Source organism: Lynx rufus, unplaced genomic scaffold, assembly GCF_022079265.1.
Source record: "Lynx rufus isolate CCGP_SWC_20201006 ecotype Redwood Valley unplaced genomic scaffold, mLynRuf1.p SCAF_14, whole genome shotgun sequence".
In the NCBI taxonomy this organism is placed as follows: domain Eukaryota; kingdom Metazoa; phylum Chordata; class Mammalia; order Carnivora; family Felidae; genus Lynx; species Lynx rufus.
Genome location: NW_025814828.1, coordinates 40,457,222 through 40,475,468, shown reverse-complemented (window position 1 = coordinate 40,475,468; position 18,247 = coordinate 40,457,222). Strand labels below are relative to the sequence as shown.

The 18,247-nt window shown below is 45.4% G+C and overlaps 1 protein-coding gene across 5 annotated transcripts in view; it reads left to right on the top strand.

The window, feature by feature from the left end:
- ZNF674 (zinc finger protein 674) overlaps positions 1–2,589 on the top strand; it is a 35,887-nt gene extending 33,298 nt beyond the window's left edge. For 4 of the 5 annotated variants that reach the window (XM_047076115.1, XM_047076116.1, XM_047076117.1 and 1 more), the window contains one exon: positions 508–2,589. In XM_047076115.1, coding sequence (XP_046932071.1) covers positions 508–2,000 — 1,493 coding nt within the window. In that variant the 3' untranslated portion in view covers positions 2,001–2,589. The remainder of the gene's footprint in view (positions 1–507) is intronic. The other variant, XM_047076118.1, reaches the window with a different exon arrangement.
- Positions 2,590–18,247: the final 15,658 nt, after the last annotated feature.

Sequence of the window (18,247 nt, the reverse complement as noted above, 5' to 3'; positions counted from 1 at the left end):
GCCACATCTAGGAACCTAGTTTTTCATGTTAATTTGTCAGCTTGTGGACTCTGTACTCATCGTTTTGGATTGAGTCGCACAACTAGGCTTTTGCTTTCTTATATATAACATCTTTCTTTCCAATTTCCTCGTCCAGTGGGGAGTTTTCCTGGCTCCTCTTTGACAAACATGGAAGGCCCTTGTGATTTCTAGCTGTAAGCGGGAATTACCTATACCAGTTTCCTGAAGATTTTTGCCCTGTGGTCTGGATTACCACTGCAAATCCCGAAGCTTCTGTTTCTGGTCACCCCGTCACTTTAAATTTCCACTTCACTTTTGACACCCAGTTTCTTGGTTCTGAGCCTGACTGTGGATTCAATTATTTTTGTTCAACACGGGCCAGCATAGTTCTTCATGTTCACAGTGAGAGGGGAGGCGGTGCTCGTGGGGCATGGACACAGCCCATCCACCTCAGCTCCAGATTTACCCCATTACAAGTCCAATGAGTTCCTTGCTTTTTTTTCCCAGAATTCTGGCAAGTGCATGACCAGATGGACAACCACAAGGAAAGCCAAGACCAACGTCTGTGGCCGACTGCATTCGTAGACCAGGAAACACAGAAGGACCAAAGTGGCCAGGAATTGACAACATTCAGGACAATCATTTATCCGGGCACAGACTTTGTTTCTATAAGACAAAGACTCCCTAGATATTATTCATGGGGAAGGTGTTCAAAACATAATTTAAACTTTCTCTGTCAAAGCAGAAGTTCTGTAAGAAAGAAAGGTGATGAGCGTAAGGCACATTGGAAGTCGTGCTTCCACCCTAATCTTTATCCTGTGCAGCCTGGAGAGAAATTCTTTGAGCCTAATCAACGTGGAAAAACCCTCCACCATAAGCAAGCCCTCGATAAACCTCCAAGAAGTCAAACCAGGGAGAAACTCTTTGAGTGTTCTGAATGCGGGAAAGTGTTTATCCAGAAAGCCAACCTTGTCGTGCACCAGAGAACTCACACGGGAGAGAAGCCCTATGAGTGCAGCGAATGTACAAGAGCCTTCAGCCAGAAGTCAACCCTCATTGCACACCAGAGAACTCACACAGGGGAGAAGCCCTATGAGTGCAGTGAATGTGGGAAAACCTTTATCCAGAAGTCAACGCTGATGAAACATACGCGAACTCATACAGCAGAGAAACCGTTTGTATGTGGTGAATGTGCAAAAGCCTTTAAGAGTTCCTATCACCTTACTAGACATGAAAAAACACACATTAGACAAGCATTTTATGAAGGAGTCCACTGTGGTAAATCCAGCCTTACGTACCCGAGGACTCATACGGGTGAGAAACCTAACTGTAATAAACATGGGAAACCCTCTGATGAGAAACCCAACCCCATTAAACACCAGAGATCTCCTATAAAAGAGAAAGCTTACGAGTGCAGTAAATGTGGAAAAAGCTTCAGGGGGAAGTCCCACCTCTCTGTCCATCAGAGAACTCACACAGGAGAGAAGCCTTACGAATGCGGCATATGTGGGAAGACTTTCAGTGGAAAATCACACCTCTCTGTCCATCAAAGAACTCATACAGGAGAGAAGCCTTATGAGTGCAGAAGATGCGGGAAAGCCTTTGGTGAAAAGTCAACCCTTGTTGTACATCACAGAACTCATACAGGAGAGAAACCCTACAAATGCGGTGAATGTGGGAAAGCCTTCAGCGAAAAGTCACCACTGATAAAACATGAGAGAATTCATACAGGAGAGAGACCCTACGAATGCAGCAACTGTGGGAAAGCATTCAGTAGGAAGTCAACTCTCATTAAACATCAGAGAATTCACACAGGAGAAAAACCCTACGAATGTAGTGAATGTGGGAAAGCTTTCAGTGTGAAATCAACTCTCATTGTACATCACAGAACTCACACGGGAGAAAAACCCTATGAATGCAGAGACTGTGGAAAAGCCTTCAGTGGGAAGTCAACTCTGATTAAACATCAGAGAAGTCACACAGGAGATAAAACCTATTAATATACTTGAGCGTGGGAGAATTTCCCTATTATACCTCATTATAGATCAGTTCATCCTGGGGAGTAATCTTAGCAATGTCAAGAATGTCAGAAACTCTTCAGATATTAATGTTCCTTTAATGTAATAAAAGGTTCAAAAATATAATTCCAGAAGCATGTAATAAATGCGACCAGTTTTTCACCCAGAAGGTCTTACGAGTGAATTGTATATCAGGGAATTCAACGGTGGCAGAATTATGAGTGTATTGACGTGAGACAACCTTGAGAAAGAATGTAAATGTTATCGCCTAACAGAGTCTTTATGCTGAGGAAAAACTAAGAGTCGAATGAGTTTAGAAAACTATGTCAGCAATTATGAGAGAAATGTGTTCCATATTCTGTAACATTCTGTGGGAAAGGTGCAGAGGCTGCTTGTAACAAGGAGTCAAATAGAAAAAAGTGAGGTTCACCCTGGAATAGAACACACTTTTGAAAGAACAGTATAGAGCATAAACTGTTAATCCCAGCTGGGGCAAACTCCCCGTTATTATTTTTTTATTTTTAATGTTGATTTTTTGAGAGACAGCACGAGTGAGTGGGGGAGGGGTAGAGGGAAGGAGACACAGAATCGGAAGCCGGTTCCAGGCTCCGAGCTGTCAGCACAGAGCCCGCTGCGGGGCCCGAACCCACGAACCTCGAGATCATGACCTGGGCCGAAGTCGGACGCTTAACTGACTGAGCCACCCAGGCGCCCCAGCCCTGTTATTATTTTTAATGTTTATTTATTTTTGAGAGAGAGGGCGCATGCATATGGGCACGTGGGGGAGGGACAGAGGGGGAAACAGAATCCCAAGCAGGCTCCACACTGTCAGCGCAGAGCCCAACACGGGACTCGGTCTCAGGGGTGAGATCATGACCTGAGCTGAAATCAAGAGTTGGACGCTTAACTGACTGAGCCACCCAGGCACCCCACCCCCTATTATTTCTTAAACAACTAGAAAAATTGCTCCCTTAAGTAGAATGGGAGATGAGTCATCAGGGTCCCTGTCACAAAGGGGCTCAAAGAGATCTTACACATGTTACCCATCATCTTCAGTGCAAAAATGCAAATCCCTTACAGAAAAGGCACACCTTGCTTGGAAACAGTGCTTACAATTTAACGTTCTTTGCCTTGTAAGAAAGAGTAGTCACTTTATGGTGAGGCAATAAAAGATTTTTAATTGTCAGAGCATCTCCTGTGACAGCAATATTATTTAAATTGCGAAACAAATCAGAAATTGAATATCCCACAATAGGTAAGTGATTAAAATTCGATATATCGTTAAGGTGGGATAATGTGGACAATTAAGAATTATCTTTGCTTGGGGCGCCTGGCTGGCTCAGTCGGTTAAACATCTGACTTCTGCTGAGGTCGTGATCTCGCGGTTCATGGGTCCGAGCCCTGCGTTGGGCTCTGGGCTGACAGCTCAGAGCCTGGAGCCTGCTTCGGATTCTGTGTCCCCCTCTCGCTCTGCCCCTCCCCACTCTTCTCTTCTCTTTCTCTCTCAAAAATAAATGAACATTAAAAAAAATTTTTTTTAAGTGATCTTATGTTTGAGGATTTGGGGAAATGTTCGTGGTAATCTATTGTGAAAAACAGATTATAAAACTATACCATATGATTTACATTGCAAACAAATAACATATTGTACAAATACTATTGTATCAGTGACTCTGGGTGGTAGAACTATATCAATTTTATGCTAAGTAAAATTATATGCACATATGTACATATATATTTGTATTATATTTATTGCTGTTTAGTTGTAAGTAGGTAGGTAGACATGTAGAACAAAAATCTAGGAACGAAATATACCAAATTATTAAGCAAATTGTCATTTGGGTGTTGAGATCATCGATTTTTAAATGTTTTGAATATAGTTTCCAGAAACCACCAATAAAATAAGTTGATTAAAATAATTCTGTGCATACTTGCTTCTGTCTTCACATCTGTTTTCCCATTCAGCTTTGTCTCTGGTTTTGAGAATATGTTTTGTGTGTTGAGAATGGGTATCCCTTGTTTTTAATATCTGTGTGTGATTTTTTATTTTCCATTTTTTTAATGTATATTTATTTTTGAGAGAGAGCACTAGTGGGTGAGGGGCAGAGAGAGAGAGGGAGCCCTAGAATCCGAAGCAGGCTGCAGGCTCTGAGCTATCAGCACAGAGCCCGATGCAGGGCTCGAACTCAAAAACCGTGAGATCATGACCTGAGCTGAAGTCGGACGCTTAACCAACTGAGCCACCCAGGTGCCCTTGTATGTAATTTTTTAAAAATAAAAATAAAAGTACCATCATAGTTCACCAAATCCTGTGACGTAAGTTACCAGCTAACAGATTTGCAGATGTGAAGAGATGTCGCGAATGGTCAAAAGTACCACAAGTAAGGAGACGAAACTGACTTCTGACACCAAATATAAAGCTCTTTTCACTGTGCTATCCGTGAATGCTGCTCGAATGCTCGTCTTCCCTCAACTGGTCCTTTTATCAGCAGTTGTATTAGGCACGTGCCAGGTGACCCCAGTGAATTGTGCCCTATGTAACCTTCCCCCCTTGAGTGTGGGCAGAACTGAGACTTGCTTCTAAACACTAGATTATGGCAAAAGTGATGTGATGTGATGTCGCTCCTGCGAGTATGCCCTATAAGACTGCCATCTTCGTAGATTGGACAGAGCCTTTCCTTGCTGGTCTGATGAAGTAAGCAGCCATGTTGAAAACGCTCATGTGCCAAAAAACTGCAGCTGGCTTCTAGGACCTGAGGGCACCCTGAGCTAAGACAGTAGAACTTGAGTGGCAAAATCTTGGAGGCAAGTGACGAGAGATAAACTGAGCTTTTCCCCACAAGGGGGTCACTGGTAAATGGCATGAGACAAATTCAGAGATGGGGAACAGCCAAGTGCCTGAGGTACCAAGGAGAGCTTTCAGCAGAATTCTGTGCCAAGGTGACCACACTTGGAGTTCGGATCCCAGCAGTGATGAAGGGCCCTGGAAAATACCACAAGACTCTCCGCTGGAATCTCTGAAGGACTTTAGGAATTAGGAGGAAGTGGCTATAGACCGGATCTTTAAAAGATTGATACCCCAACTTGAGTTAGCTCACCACCTAACTGAATTAAGGTCATTTATATAATTAGCCTGTCAGGAACTAAAGCTCATCTAGAGTTCCTACAATTTCTCACGCATCGTGGTATTCAGTCAGAAATTGCTGGGGCGCCTGGGTGGCTCAGTCGGTTAAGCTTCCAGCCCTGGGTTTCGGCTCACGTCATGATCTCACGTTCGTGGGTTCGAGTCCCGTGTTGGGCTCCGCACGGAGCCTGCTTGGGATTCTCTCTCTCCCTCTCTCTCTGCCCCTCCCCCGCTCACTCTCTCAAAATAAATACATGATCTTAAAAATTGCCGGGCGCACCCTGAGTCAAGTTAAGAAAAAAAGTGAACAGTAGAAGCAGACCCACAGGCAATTCAGACATAGGAGATACAAGTCATGGTCTTTAAGTGCATAATATGAACAAGAAAACATAAAATGAGGAAATTCGTCAGAAAATGCAAATTGTTTCCAACAGTCATTTGCTTTTTTCCCTGGTACTTTATTTTCCTGGAGTTTCCAATTGCCTTCTGTTTTTCCAGGGTCACAAACCTACCATTTAATGTATGGATTTTTTTTTCCCCCTCTGGTATTAGAATTCATCTTAAAAGCACCTTAGGTGCCTTGGAAGTACTTTGAGGGGGGTGGCTCAGGGCAGAGGGAGGAGTGCCAGTAGCAGGCTAGAAACTTCTCCAAAGAATAGTTATCTGCAGAAGGTGGTATTGCTCTGCTCCCAAATCCTCACGGACGGTACTGTGACTCGTATGCAGGGCCCTTCCAGACGCTCCATCCATCATTTCTTATCTGCCGCAGCCATTTCTTACCTTGTCGAGCTCAGTACGACAAGCTAGGTCATCTAGCCCAAGGGACCGTGCCCATGGTAGACCAGACCCATTTCCAAGTATACCCTTGCTCCACACTAGCACTCGGCAGTTTTGTGTCATTCAGTAAATGGTCTGGAGCAGTGTGATGAAATGGCGTTTCTGGTCCCTACCAGGGCCCAGCAGTGGTTTCTCCAAAGTGGTATTCTCAACTGCGGATCCCATGGCCTCGCACCAAACTCACAGGGACCTGATTCTCCCGGGGCAGCCTTTCCCACCACTGACGCTCATGACAACCGTAGGGTCAGCCACCTCATATGGTCCAAGCGACAAGGCCGCTTGCGCTACAGCCTGCGCTTTCCTGCCCTGGGCCCCGCTCAAGGCTGGCAGCCTTCTGTCACCTGGTGCACGGGCCGGGGAAGCATCTCTAGGTGTGGACTACGTGACCTCCTTTTGTGAAGTGGAATTTTGTGTGGTTGAGCTTGCGGCAGTTTAACCTCATCATCCCCCTGTTCCAGCTGGTTTCTGCAAGGGCCAGGATGACGGGTTAAACAGAACTATGATGAGGACCAATAGTGGCACTGATCTCCATCATCTCCTGGGGTGCAGTATTGTTTTCAGTTTACCGTCTCGGGTGGTGGGGGAGGAAGGAAGTCAGAGTTTTCCGTTCTGTTTTCCCTGCTGTGCAGGATCTTGCCGCACAGGCCAGGGACCCAACAGGGACATTCATCCAATGACCAAGATGCAGTGGGCCACTGTGAGTCAGACTTAGCTGGGACTCAGCCCCCCCCCGCCCCCCCCGGTCTAATCGGAGGGCCATGATGATGCTTCGAGTGTCCGGGTATTAAAGTGAACTCAAAAAGCCATGTCTAATAGTCCTAAAAACATCTGGTCATTGCGCGGTCGCCCCAATAAATGGCCATAGGTTCAGGGATGGGGGCGGGGGGCTAGGATAAGCATTATAATCTACCCCTGCTACAATGCTATAGGATCCTTCCTTTGAGGGACATGGGCACCTCTCCAGACCATTGGTTCCAGATCTGAAATTTGGCTCAGATCTGGGAACTGAGCAAGGGACCCTTACTTCTGTTTTTAATTTTTTTTGTTAATGTTTATTTATTTTTGAGAGAGAGAGAGAGCAGGGGAAGGGCTTAGAGAGAGAGAAGGAGACACAGAATTGGAAGCAGACTCCAGGCTCTGAGCTGTCAGCGCAGAGCCCGACATGGGGCTCGAACTCATAAACCGTGAGATCATGACCTGAGCAGAAGTCAGACGCTCAACCGACTGAGCCACTCAGGCGCCCTGGGACCCTTACTTTTTGATGAAGCAATTGCCCCCAGACTCCTGCTCTTTGAATGTTGCCCTTTTCTGATCATCCTGTTGAACAGCTGCCCTACTGACTGCCCATCAGTTTTATTCCTGGAGATGCCAGGCTTATCAGCAGAGTCCGTATAGACAAGGAAAATTTAATGAGCTTGAGGGTGTGTTTAGGCTTTTGCCATTTAGTGTGATGTTGGCTGTGGGTTTTTGTAGGTGTCTTTTTATTTTTTGGAAAATTTTTAATCTGTACGCCAGGCTTGGGGCTTGAACCCATAACCCCGAAATCAAGAGTGACCTATTCCACCGACTGAGCCAGCCAGGCGCCCCTGTAGATGTCTTCTGATAAACTGAGGAAGGTCCTTTCTACTCCTACTTTACTGAGAAGTTTTTTTTTTTAATAATGACTTTATATTAATTTTGTCATGTTATTTTTCTGTAACCGTTGAGATGTTCTTTTCCCTTATTGCTAATGTAGCTAAACTGAACTCTTAATGTTAAACTTGTGTTCATTTTCACATTACTGGATTCTAGTTGTGAATATTTTAAGGGTTTTTACATCGGTATTCGTGAGGGTTATTTAGTCCGTGATTCTCTTTTCCTGTAATTTCTTGGTCTGATTCTGGTGTCAGGGTAATGCTGGTCTGACACATTCATTCGGAATTAGGTCTTCCTCATTTTCTTCAAGAGTTTGTATAGGATTGACATCAGATCCTTGTAAAGGTCTTGGAGGACAGTCTCCATGAGACCACCCTCACTTCTGACACCAGTTGAAAGTTCAGGGGACCCCAAGGCCAGCGAATACCAACGTTCAATAGTTATATAGAAGGAGTCACAGAATCCGCTAAAAGTTGTTAGACTGCGGATTATGGGTTAGTATAGCTAAAGGATAAAGACTAAAATCAGCCAAGGGGAGAGAGACTATCGGGCAAGATCCCGAGAAATCTCAAACGTGGAGCTTCCCAGTTGTTCTCTCCCCAGGGAATCCTGGACGGCGTTACTTTCCCGGCACTGATGTGTAACGAGAGGCACAGAGGACTGCTATCCAGGGGAACTCACCTGGGCCTTGGCGTCCAGGGCTTTACTGGGGCCCCGTCACCTGAGCTCATGCCCACATGCCCGGTGACCAGGCCCTCAGGAAGGTGAGTGGATACTACGTGACCCAAAGGCCCCACCCTAAATCATGCTGTTGGTGTGACTCAGGCCTCCCAGCCTAAATCACGCCCTTACTGTCTGCCTGGCCCAAGGCACCCCAACAAATAAAAGCACTCCTGTCACGCAGGACATTCCAAGAGCTTAGAGATTACCTCCCAGAAGCCAAGGGCACAGGCCAGACCTTTCTTTGGGCAAGATTCAGTTCTTTACTGTACAGGCATCCTGAAATGTTAGCTAAGCTTCGCCAGTGAAGTCACCTGGGCCCTGAAGTTTTCTTAGGATATTAAAAAAAAAAAAAAGGCCAATTTCTTTACTAGATGTAAGGCAATTCAGATTTCCTGTTCCTTTTTTTTAAGTTTGAGAGAGAGAGTACGTGAGCAGAGGAGGGGCAGAGAGAGAGGGAGAGAGAGAATCCCAAGCAGGCACTCTGAAGACGACCACTCCCTATTTCTTTTTTTAAACGGAGAAAATCCAATTTAATAGGCCTACGTGTGGGGAATCCACACAGACAGGAAATTCCAAAGACAATGAGGCAACACAAAGCTTATATGAGCTAAGGGAAAAGGCAGGGGCCTGAGGACACAACAATGGGGAGAAAATTCATTAGCAAGAAAGTGAGAGATGTTTGGAAAAATAACATTGTTCTGATATGCAGATGAGTTCCTATGGTAAAGGGGGCCTGTTAATACTTTTCTTTCGATTGCAGTCCAGTGTAAATTTTTTTTAAGTTTATTTATTTGGAGAGAGAGAGAGAGAGAGAGAGAGAGAAAGGGAGAGAGAGAACATGAGTGGGGAAGGGGCAGAGAGAATCCCAAGCAGGCTTTGCACTGTCAGTGCAGAACCTGATGCGGGGCTCGAACCCATGAACCGCAAGATCATGACCTCAGTTAAAATCAGGAGTCGGACACTCAACTGAGTGAGCCACCCAGGCGCCCCTTTCCAGGGTAAATTTAGGCAGTTATGGGGGAGGCAGAGTACCTTTCCTTCCTCTGCTGGGTTTTAATAAAAATTTTAAAAAATGTTTGTTTATTTTTGAGAGAGAGCGTGTGCAAGCGGGGCAGGGACAGAGAGAGAGGGGGACAGGGGAGCTGAAGCAGGTTCAGTGCTGACAGCAGAAAGCCCGACGCGTGGCTCAAACTCACCAACCGTGAGATTATGAGCTGAGCCGAAGTTGGACGCTTAACCGACGGAGCCACCCAGGCTTTTAATTACTTTTAATTCAAAACAACTTTTATGCCAAAGTGGCACATTTCGGGATGTGTCATCCTGTACCCCTTCAATTCCCCCATCTGGAACTTCCCTGGACGTTCATGTTAAAAGTTCACATTAAAAGTTCATCTAGAAAATAGCTGGTCTCATTGAGACCGTCTTAGTCCTGACCACAGGTCAGTTTAGTTAAAGTCATTTTAAGAGGTGGTGACGCAGATGTGTTTTCACAGTTAGGCCCGTGGTATTAATCAAGAGGCACTTCTTTTTTTTTTTTTTAATTTTTTTTTTAACATTTATTTATTTTTGAGACACAGAGAGAGACAGAGCATGAACGAGGGAGGGGCAGAGAGAGAGGGAGACACAGAATCGGAAGCAGGCTCCAGGCTCCGAGCCATCAGCCCAGAGCCCGACGCAGGGCTCGAACCCACGGACCGCGAGATCGTGACCTGGCTGAAGTCGGACGCTTAACTGACTGCGCCACCCAGGCGCCCCAAACAAGAGGCCCTTCTATGGAAACCAAAGAACCACCCATGGCCGATGATTAGATCGTAATATAAATCAGTCTCTGAGTCCTGAGGATGGCCAGTAGAGAAGACTTGGAGATGTCAGGCTCGAAGCTCCTTCAGATACAGCAGGGGCAGTGGTGGCAGTCTGATGGGCTCTCCTGGTTTGCAGTTCAAATATCTCGACATCTTTGAATGGCTCACACAGCAACGGGCATGAACACTGCCTCCACGTGAGCTGTGGTGGTGATTTCTTGGAAGTTTACATCATGTCGTTCGTACTTAGTTTGCAGGGCTTCAGGAAAAAGGGGCGGCTTTAGTCTTCAAGTGAATCCAAATTAAAGAAATGAGTTTGGAGAGTTGTAGTCAGACACCAGAAGAAATCAGGTTCTAGTCCAGTTTATAATAAAGAGTATTAGAGTCTAACGGTTACTCAGGTAGGTCATTGAAACATGTTTCTCTTCTATAAGCGCCCTAATTTTTGCCAAAGATAGGCAAGTTACCATTTGTTTGTAAAATAAGTCTAGTTTTATTTTTGTTTATTTATTTATTTATTTATTTATTTATTTATTTTATGAGAGAGAATGAGGGAGACAGAGAATCTCAAGCAGACTCCACACGGTCAGCACAGAGCCCGACGCAGGGCCCGGACTCCCCAACCATGAGATGGTGACCTGAGCCGAAATCAAGAGTCGGACACTCAAATGACTGAGCCACCCAGGTGCCCCAAACTAAGTCTAGTTTTAACAACTTGGCCTAATTATTTACATAAGCTCAGCAAGAACAGTGATTGGCCATATAGGTTCTTTTAAATCTGCTTTGTTGGTGGGCACCTGGGTGGCTCAGTTGGTTGAGAGTCCGACTCTTGGTTTCGTCTCAGCTCATGGTCCCAGGGTCGCGGGCTTGAGCCCTGGGTCAGGCTCCAGGTTGGGCTCTGCACTGAGAGTGGAACCTGCTTAAGATTCTCTCTGTCCCTCCTCTGCTCATGCTCTAAAAAAAAAAAAAGAAAGAACCGAAAAAAATAAATCTGCTTTGTCGGAACTTTTCATAAGGATTCCCTAGACTGAACTTTTAATAGCCTCTTGAGGCCAGAAGCCGAGCCAAAACACGCACCAAATCCTTGCCAGGCTTTTTCTGCAACCCCTGCAGATTTGGGTGAATTCTTCTCGGGGAGGGGGGCCTCCCCATTTCTGTTGCTCTGTCTTGTCGAGAACGCCTTCCTTTGTAGTACTGTGCCCTGACATTTCTAGTAGCCTCGGCTGTCCTGAGCACTGATCTCTTTCTCTACCCCATGAACCGCTGAACTCTTCTTGGGATCCCCCCCCTCCCTACATCACATCTTGCTAAGTGCCTCCCAGCAGAGAGCCAGAGTGAGGGGCCCACCTCATTTACCTTTGCACTCTCAGCTTCACAATCCCGCATGGCCTCTGTCCGCTGTATGAACACTGCTAACCTCGTGGACCGTATTGGTGCCATCTAGTTGTTTACTGTAGGGGGGAAGAAGTTCAGTCCTGGCTCCTCCATCACGGCTGGAAATGGAATGGTAGGAGTTTATCACTCCTGCTTGGGATTCGCAGAGCTTCTTGGCTCCCTGGCTTAGATCTCCTTCAACATACGTGCTTTATTTACCTTTTGGCTGTTTCCCAAATGCCTCTCGAAGTTTGCTTCTGGTTTTCTGCATTTCGCCCCCTCGCTTTGGGACAAGCCTGTTGTCCTCAAAGTCACGAATCCCGTCTTCTGCTATGTCTAATCCACTGTTAAAACCCATACACAAGGAGTTCTTGGTTACTGTATTTGTTTTCAGTTATAGCATACATATTTTACCCATTTTTAGAGATGCCAGCAACTTTCACCCCGTTTGTCTTTTCCTTTATTTCTGTTATATTAATGGATACTGAAAAGTGCCTTTTGTGGATTCCAGCATCAAACTCGTGTGGGTTTTTTTTGTGTGTTAGTTCTCTACTGTAGTTGAAACGAATTCCCACAAACAGTGGCTTAGAACACCACCCGTTTACATAGTTCTGTAGGTCAGAAATCCTGGCGGGCTTGGCTACTCTCTGTCTCACAAAGCGGGAATCAAGGTATAGTCTGGGCTGGGTCTTAGCTGGAGGCTGTGGGGAAGCATCTAGTTCTAAGTTCATTCATGTTATTGGCCGAATTCAGTTGCTGTGGCCGGAGGACTGAGGTCCTCATTTTCTGGCTGGCTGCCGCTCTCAGATCCTGGATGAGGCTCACGGATCCTTCCCCACGTCAGCAACAGAGAATCCCTCTCGTGTTGGATCCCTTCCACACCTTCGAATCTCTGACTTCCTCTTTTGCCACCCAGCTGGACACAACGGCCTTTAAAAAGCTCCTATGAAAAGATGAGGCAGGGCACCTGGGTGGCTCGGTTGGTTAAGTCCTGGCTTTCGGTTTCGGCTCAAGTCACGATCTCACGGTTCGTGAGTTTGAGCCCCGTGTCGGTCTCTGCACAGACAGTACACAGCCTGCTTGGTATCCTCTCTCTGTCTCTCTCTGCTCCTCCCCTGCTCCCTCGCTTGCTCTCTCAAAAGTAAATAAACTTAAAAAAAGTACAAAAAAAAAAAAAAGATGAGGGCTACTCAGATAATCCCCCTTTGGGCGTAGAATATAGCGTAACCACAGCTATCATTATATTCACACGTTTCACCCAGTCAAAGGGCTGGGGAGGGGGCACGGATTATAAAAGGAAGAGAGTCCGTGGGCGTCATCCTTAGAAGTGTGCCTACCACAATTGTTCATTTTGTCCCAACAACCGCATCTCTCTGCCTTTTCTCATGTCTAGTAAGCTTCTGTATCAGCGTATGTTAAAAAACCGTGGAGGTTACAGGTGCCTGGGTTTGCCTTTTCCTCATTCAGCAGACGAGGCCTGGGACCGATCACCTCCGATCGAGCAGGGTCAGACTGCTGGGTGAAGATAACCTAGCTCTCCCCAGCACCGTTCCTCAGGCTGTCCCTGCTGCACTTCTGCCCGAGAGAGCCTGTTGGCTCTCTGTCTCCTCAGACGTGAGACTTCTGGAGATTTAGTTCCCCCTTCATAGGTACTGAGCTGAGCTCTTCAGCCTCCTCCTCCACGATCGCGCGGACCTCGTGCTCTGTCCAGACTGTTTGCAAAGCACGCGACACCACAAGAGGGCTCACGTTGTGTTTCTGGCCTGGGCCCGCTAACCTCCTACGCCGTCACAAACTCGGCAAGCACCCCTGGACGAAGGCAGTCATGCTCCTGGAGCTCTTTTCGTTTCCCAGTTGGCCCTATATAACCTCTACAAGCTCTTCTGGATCTCTACCCGCCCCCCCTGAAAGTCCATCAGCCCGGGCCGAGCCCCATCCTCCGCTTGCCCCCAGATTCAGCAGATGACTCCAGATAACGGACAGCGATCATCCGCTCACCTGGAAAAGGCACTTCACTCTCTAGAATTTTCATTCCTCGAGTCCTCGTTGTTTCCACGGCTCTGCGATTGCCCAAAGGCATTTTTCTTTGCAGTTTCCCCTCCCTCCCCCCTAGCCGTTCCAGCAAGACTGCTGGCCTGGCAAGACCAACTGTAGTATACGTGGGAATGCGAGTCTGCTTTTTGCTTTCTCCTAGACGTTTCAACCCAGCACAAAACGGAGACAGTAGTAAATAACCACGCAGGATGTCCTCACCTTGCTTCCACTGGGTGAGGTCTGGAGGGATGAAGGGCACTGAATGTCAGAGGAGATGGCTAATGCTCGCTATGTCACTTACTATCTCTGAGTCCTAAACACAGTCCTGGGGCACCTGGACGGCTCAGTCGGTTGAGCGTCTGACTCTTGGTTTCAGCTCAAGTCACGATCTCGCAGTTCGTGGGTTCGAGATCCGCATCAGGCTCTGCAGTGACAGCACAGAGCCTACTTGGGATTCTCTCTCTCAAAATGAATAAATCAAAACTTTAAGAAAATAAACACACTCCTTATGATGGTTTCTTCAGCTATAAAACATCAGTTTAGCTGTTTGGTTGGGGGATGTGGGACTGTCATTATCCTCCTTAAAATTGTTGCCAAAAAGCAGAAAAATCCATTAATGTAATATTTTTATAAAACTAAAGAGCCTTGGGGCGCCTGGGTGGCTCAGTTGCTTAAGTGTCTGACTTCGGCTCAGGTCATGATCTCATGGTTTGTGGGTTCGAGCTCCACATCAGGCTCTGTGCTGACAGCTCAGAGCCTGGAACCTGCTTCAGATTCTGTCTCCCTCTCTCTCTGCCCCTCCCCCACTTGCACTCTGTCTCTCTCTCTCAAAAATTAATAAACATTAAAAAAAAAACAACTAAAGAGTCTTTACTTATGTAGAGAAAGTTTAAATTACACTTTGAACACCTTCCCCACGAGTAGTATTTAGAGAGTCTTTGTCTTGTAGAAACGAAGTCTGTGCTTGGATAAATGATTTTTCTGAATGTTGTGAATTCTTGGCCGCTTGGACCTTTCTGTGCTTCCCTATCTGCGAATGCAGTCTGCCACACAGGTTGGTCTTGGCTTTCCCTGGGGCGGTCTAGCTGGTCTTCAACTTGCCTGAGTTCTAGGGGGGAAAAATGCAATAAATCATCATTTCTACTCTATATAATGTTATGGGATAAAATTAAGTCATAAATGTCCTGCTGCGTGCTCCTATCAACAGGACTTGGGCTGATGTAAATGGGCTCTCCCTGTGCCACCCCCACCTCCTCTGACTGCAAATACGATGAGATGCTGGCCAGTATTTAAAAGACTTAATACACAGTCAGGCTGAAGATCAATGAAGAATATTATTATGTGATTTAAAGTGAGGGGTGAACACAAACGGATGCCGTATGGCTTTGCAGTTGGGGGATTAAGACTCTAATTCACGAGTGGAGTGGATTCCAGGCCACAGGCGGGCAAAGAACTAGAACTGAGATACTGCCTTAAAGCCGGAAGTCATAAAGGACGTTGCGGCTTTTAAAACAGGAACTAGAAAGCTGTCACCCGCTGGCTGATGAAAACAGTAAGAATCAGGAGTCACTTACAGGAAATGAGAACCCAAGTCCTGTGCCACAGGCAGGCACGCACTCCACACGGACATCTGAAGCAGAGCACAAAACCCAGAGGTTGAAAAATTCCCGACAGCTGGTCCTGCCTTAGGGAAACCGCTGGGCCCCAGCAGTGGCACGGGCCCAACAGTTCGGCAGGGATGCCGTCATAACGAGCACACAGAATTTCCATGGAAAAGAACTCTCACTGAAAATGAGTTCACAGTAAAAAAATTAAAAACCTCAAAAAGAGGGGCACCCACGTAGCTCAGTCGGTTAAGCATCTGACTCTTGGTTTTGGCTCAGGTCACGATCTCATGGTTCGTGAGTTTGAGCCCCGCACTGGGCTCTGCACTGGCAGCACGGAGCCTGCTTGGGATTCTCTCTCCCTCTCTCTCTGTGCCCCTTCCGCAGGTGTGTACTCTCTCTCTCTCTAAATAAACGTAACAAAACAAAAACCTCAAAAGGAAAGGAACCACGAGGTGAAACTTCTGTCCACAGAAAAACCTACATGTGTAAATGACAGCTTTATAGCAGCTTTATTCACAGTGGTCCAAAACTGGAAGCAGCCTGGATGCCCTTCAATAGGGTCCGACTTCGGCTCAGGTCATGATCTCACAGTTCGTGAGTTCGGGCCCCGCGTCGGGCTCTGTGCGGACAGCTCGGACCCTGGAGGCTGCTTCAGATTCTGTGTCTCCCTCATTCTCTGCGCCTCCCCCGCTCATGCTCTGTCTCTCAAAAAATGAAGAAACGCTAAAAAAAAAAAAAGATATGGAGGAACCTGCAATGCATATTGCTAATGGAAAGAACAGTTACACAGTTAGATAAACGGATCCATTTAGTGGAATACAACTCAGTGACAAAAAGGAAGAAACTACTAATACAAAAACCAGATAAATCTCCAGAGAATTATACTGAGTGAAAAGAATCGATCCTGTAAGATTACATACTGTAGGAGTCCATTTGTTAATGTTCTTCAAATGAAAAAAATTACAAAAATGGGGAACAAATTAGTACTTGCTAGGGCTTAAGGAGGGGGTAAGGGTAGGGGTGGGAGGAAAGGGATATGGGTATAAAATTCCTTATGGTGACAGAAATGTTGTGTATCTTGCCTGCATTAATGTCAATATCCTGGTTGTATTTTGTACTATAGTTTTGCAAGATGGCACCAGTGGGGAATACTGCCTAAGGGTACAGGAAATCTTTCTGTATTATTTCCTATAAGTGCATGAGAATCTACAGTTATCTCAAAATAGAAGTTTAACTTTATTGTTTTTATTAAAAAAAATTTTTTAATGTTTATTTTTGACAGAGAGAGACAGAGCACGAGTGGGGGAGGGGCATTGAGAGAGAGGGAGACACAGAATCCGAAGCAGGCTCCAGGCTCTGAGCCGTCAGCACAGAGCCCGACGCGGGGCTCGAACTCACTGACCGCGAGATCATGACCTGAGCCGAAGTCAGACGCTCCACTGACTGAGCCACCCAGGCACCCCTAGAAGTTTAACTTTAAAAAAAAAACACACACACAAATATTCCAGAGAGGAATGGGGAAGCAAGACAACAAGAACCAAAAAAGAGAGGACAAAAAGAAAATAAATAATGAAATGACAGGCCTAAACCCGACAAGATACATAATTACATAAAATGTAAGACTAAGAAAAAAGAGTGATATTAGTTAATCCCTAAAAGCATTTGCGACATTCAGTACCCAGTCATGATAAAAACTCTCACAAAACCAGGATCAGAAGGAGATGTCCTCAACTGCTACCTGGCATCTGTGAAAACCCCTACAAGCTGAATTATACCCAGCGGTCAAAGAATGAATGATTTTGGCCCAAGGTCAGGAGCAAGGCAAGGATGTCACTCTCCCTATACATAGGCAACATTGTACCAAAGATCTTAGCCAGTACAATAAGGCAAGAAAAAGGAATAAAGGCATCCAGATTAGAAAGGAAGAAATAAAATAGTCTTTATTCACAACTATAGGATTATTTATGTAGAAAATGCCAAACTTTCAACAAAAAAGCTACTAGCCCCTAATATGTATGCTTAGGAAGGTCCTAGGATACAAAGTCGGTATAGAAAACTGAAATGCAAAAAAATGAATACATACAACACACACTCCCACCATTAATGCTGTAGGAATATACAACAGGAATAACTTAAAATATGTGCAAGGCCTGTCCATTCAAAACTGCAAAACATTACTGAGATAAATTCAAGAACACCTGTAAATGGAGAGTTTTACCATGTTAATAAATCAGAAGAGTCAATACAGCTGGCAGAACTACAATCCACAGACTCAATGCAATCTCCAAATCTGCAGGCTTTTCCTCAGAGATTGACAACCAGATTCTAAAATTTATATGATGGAAAGAGCCTAAATGTCCACCAACTGATGAATGGATAAAGACATTGTGGTTTATATACACAATGGAGTACTACGTGGCAATGAGAAAGAATGAAATATGGCCCCTTGTAGCCACGTGGATGGAACTGGAGAGTGTGATGCTAAGTGAAATAAGCCATACAGAGAAGGACAGATACCATATGGTTTCACTCTTTTGTGGATCCTGAGAAACTTAACAGGAACCCATGGGGGAGGGGAAGGAAAAAAAAAAAGAGGTTAGAGTGGGAGAGAGCCAAAGTATAAGAGACTCTTAAAAACTGAGAACAAACTGAGGGTTGATGGGGGTGGGAGGGAGGGGAGGGTGGGTGATGGGTATTGAGGAGGGCACCTTTTGGGATGAGCACTGGGTGTTGTATGGAAACCAATTTGACGATAAATTTCATATATTGAAAAAAATAAAAATAATAAATAAACATTAAAAAAATAAAATTTATATGAAAAGAGCAAGGACCTAGAGTTGCCAAAACAACCGTGAAAACAAACAACAAATCTGGAGGACTCACACTACCTGATTTGAGCACTTGATATAAGGCTGCAGTAATTAACACAATGTGGTATATGCAGATAGACTGATACATACGTATTCAACTCATTTTTAGGAAGGGTGCTAGGGAAACTGGGAAAGAAGTCTTTTCAGAAATGTTACTGAATCGAATGGAAAGGAGTATGCAAAAAATAAGAATATAAAAGAATGTTGACCCTTACCTCACACC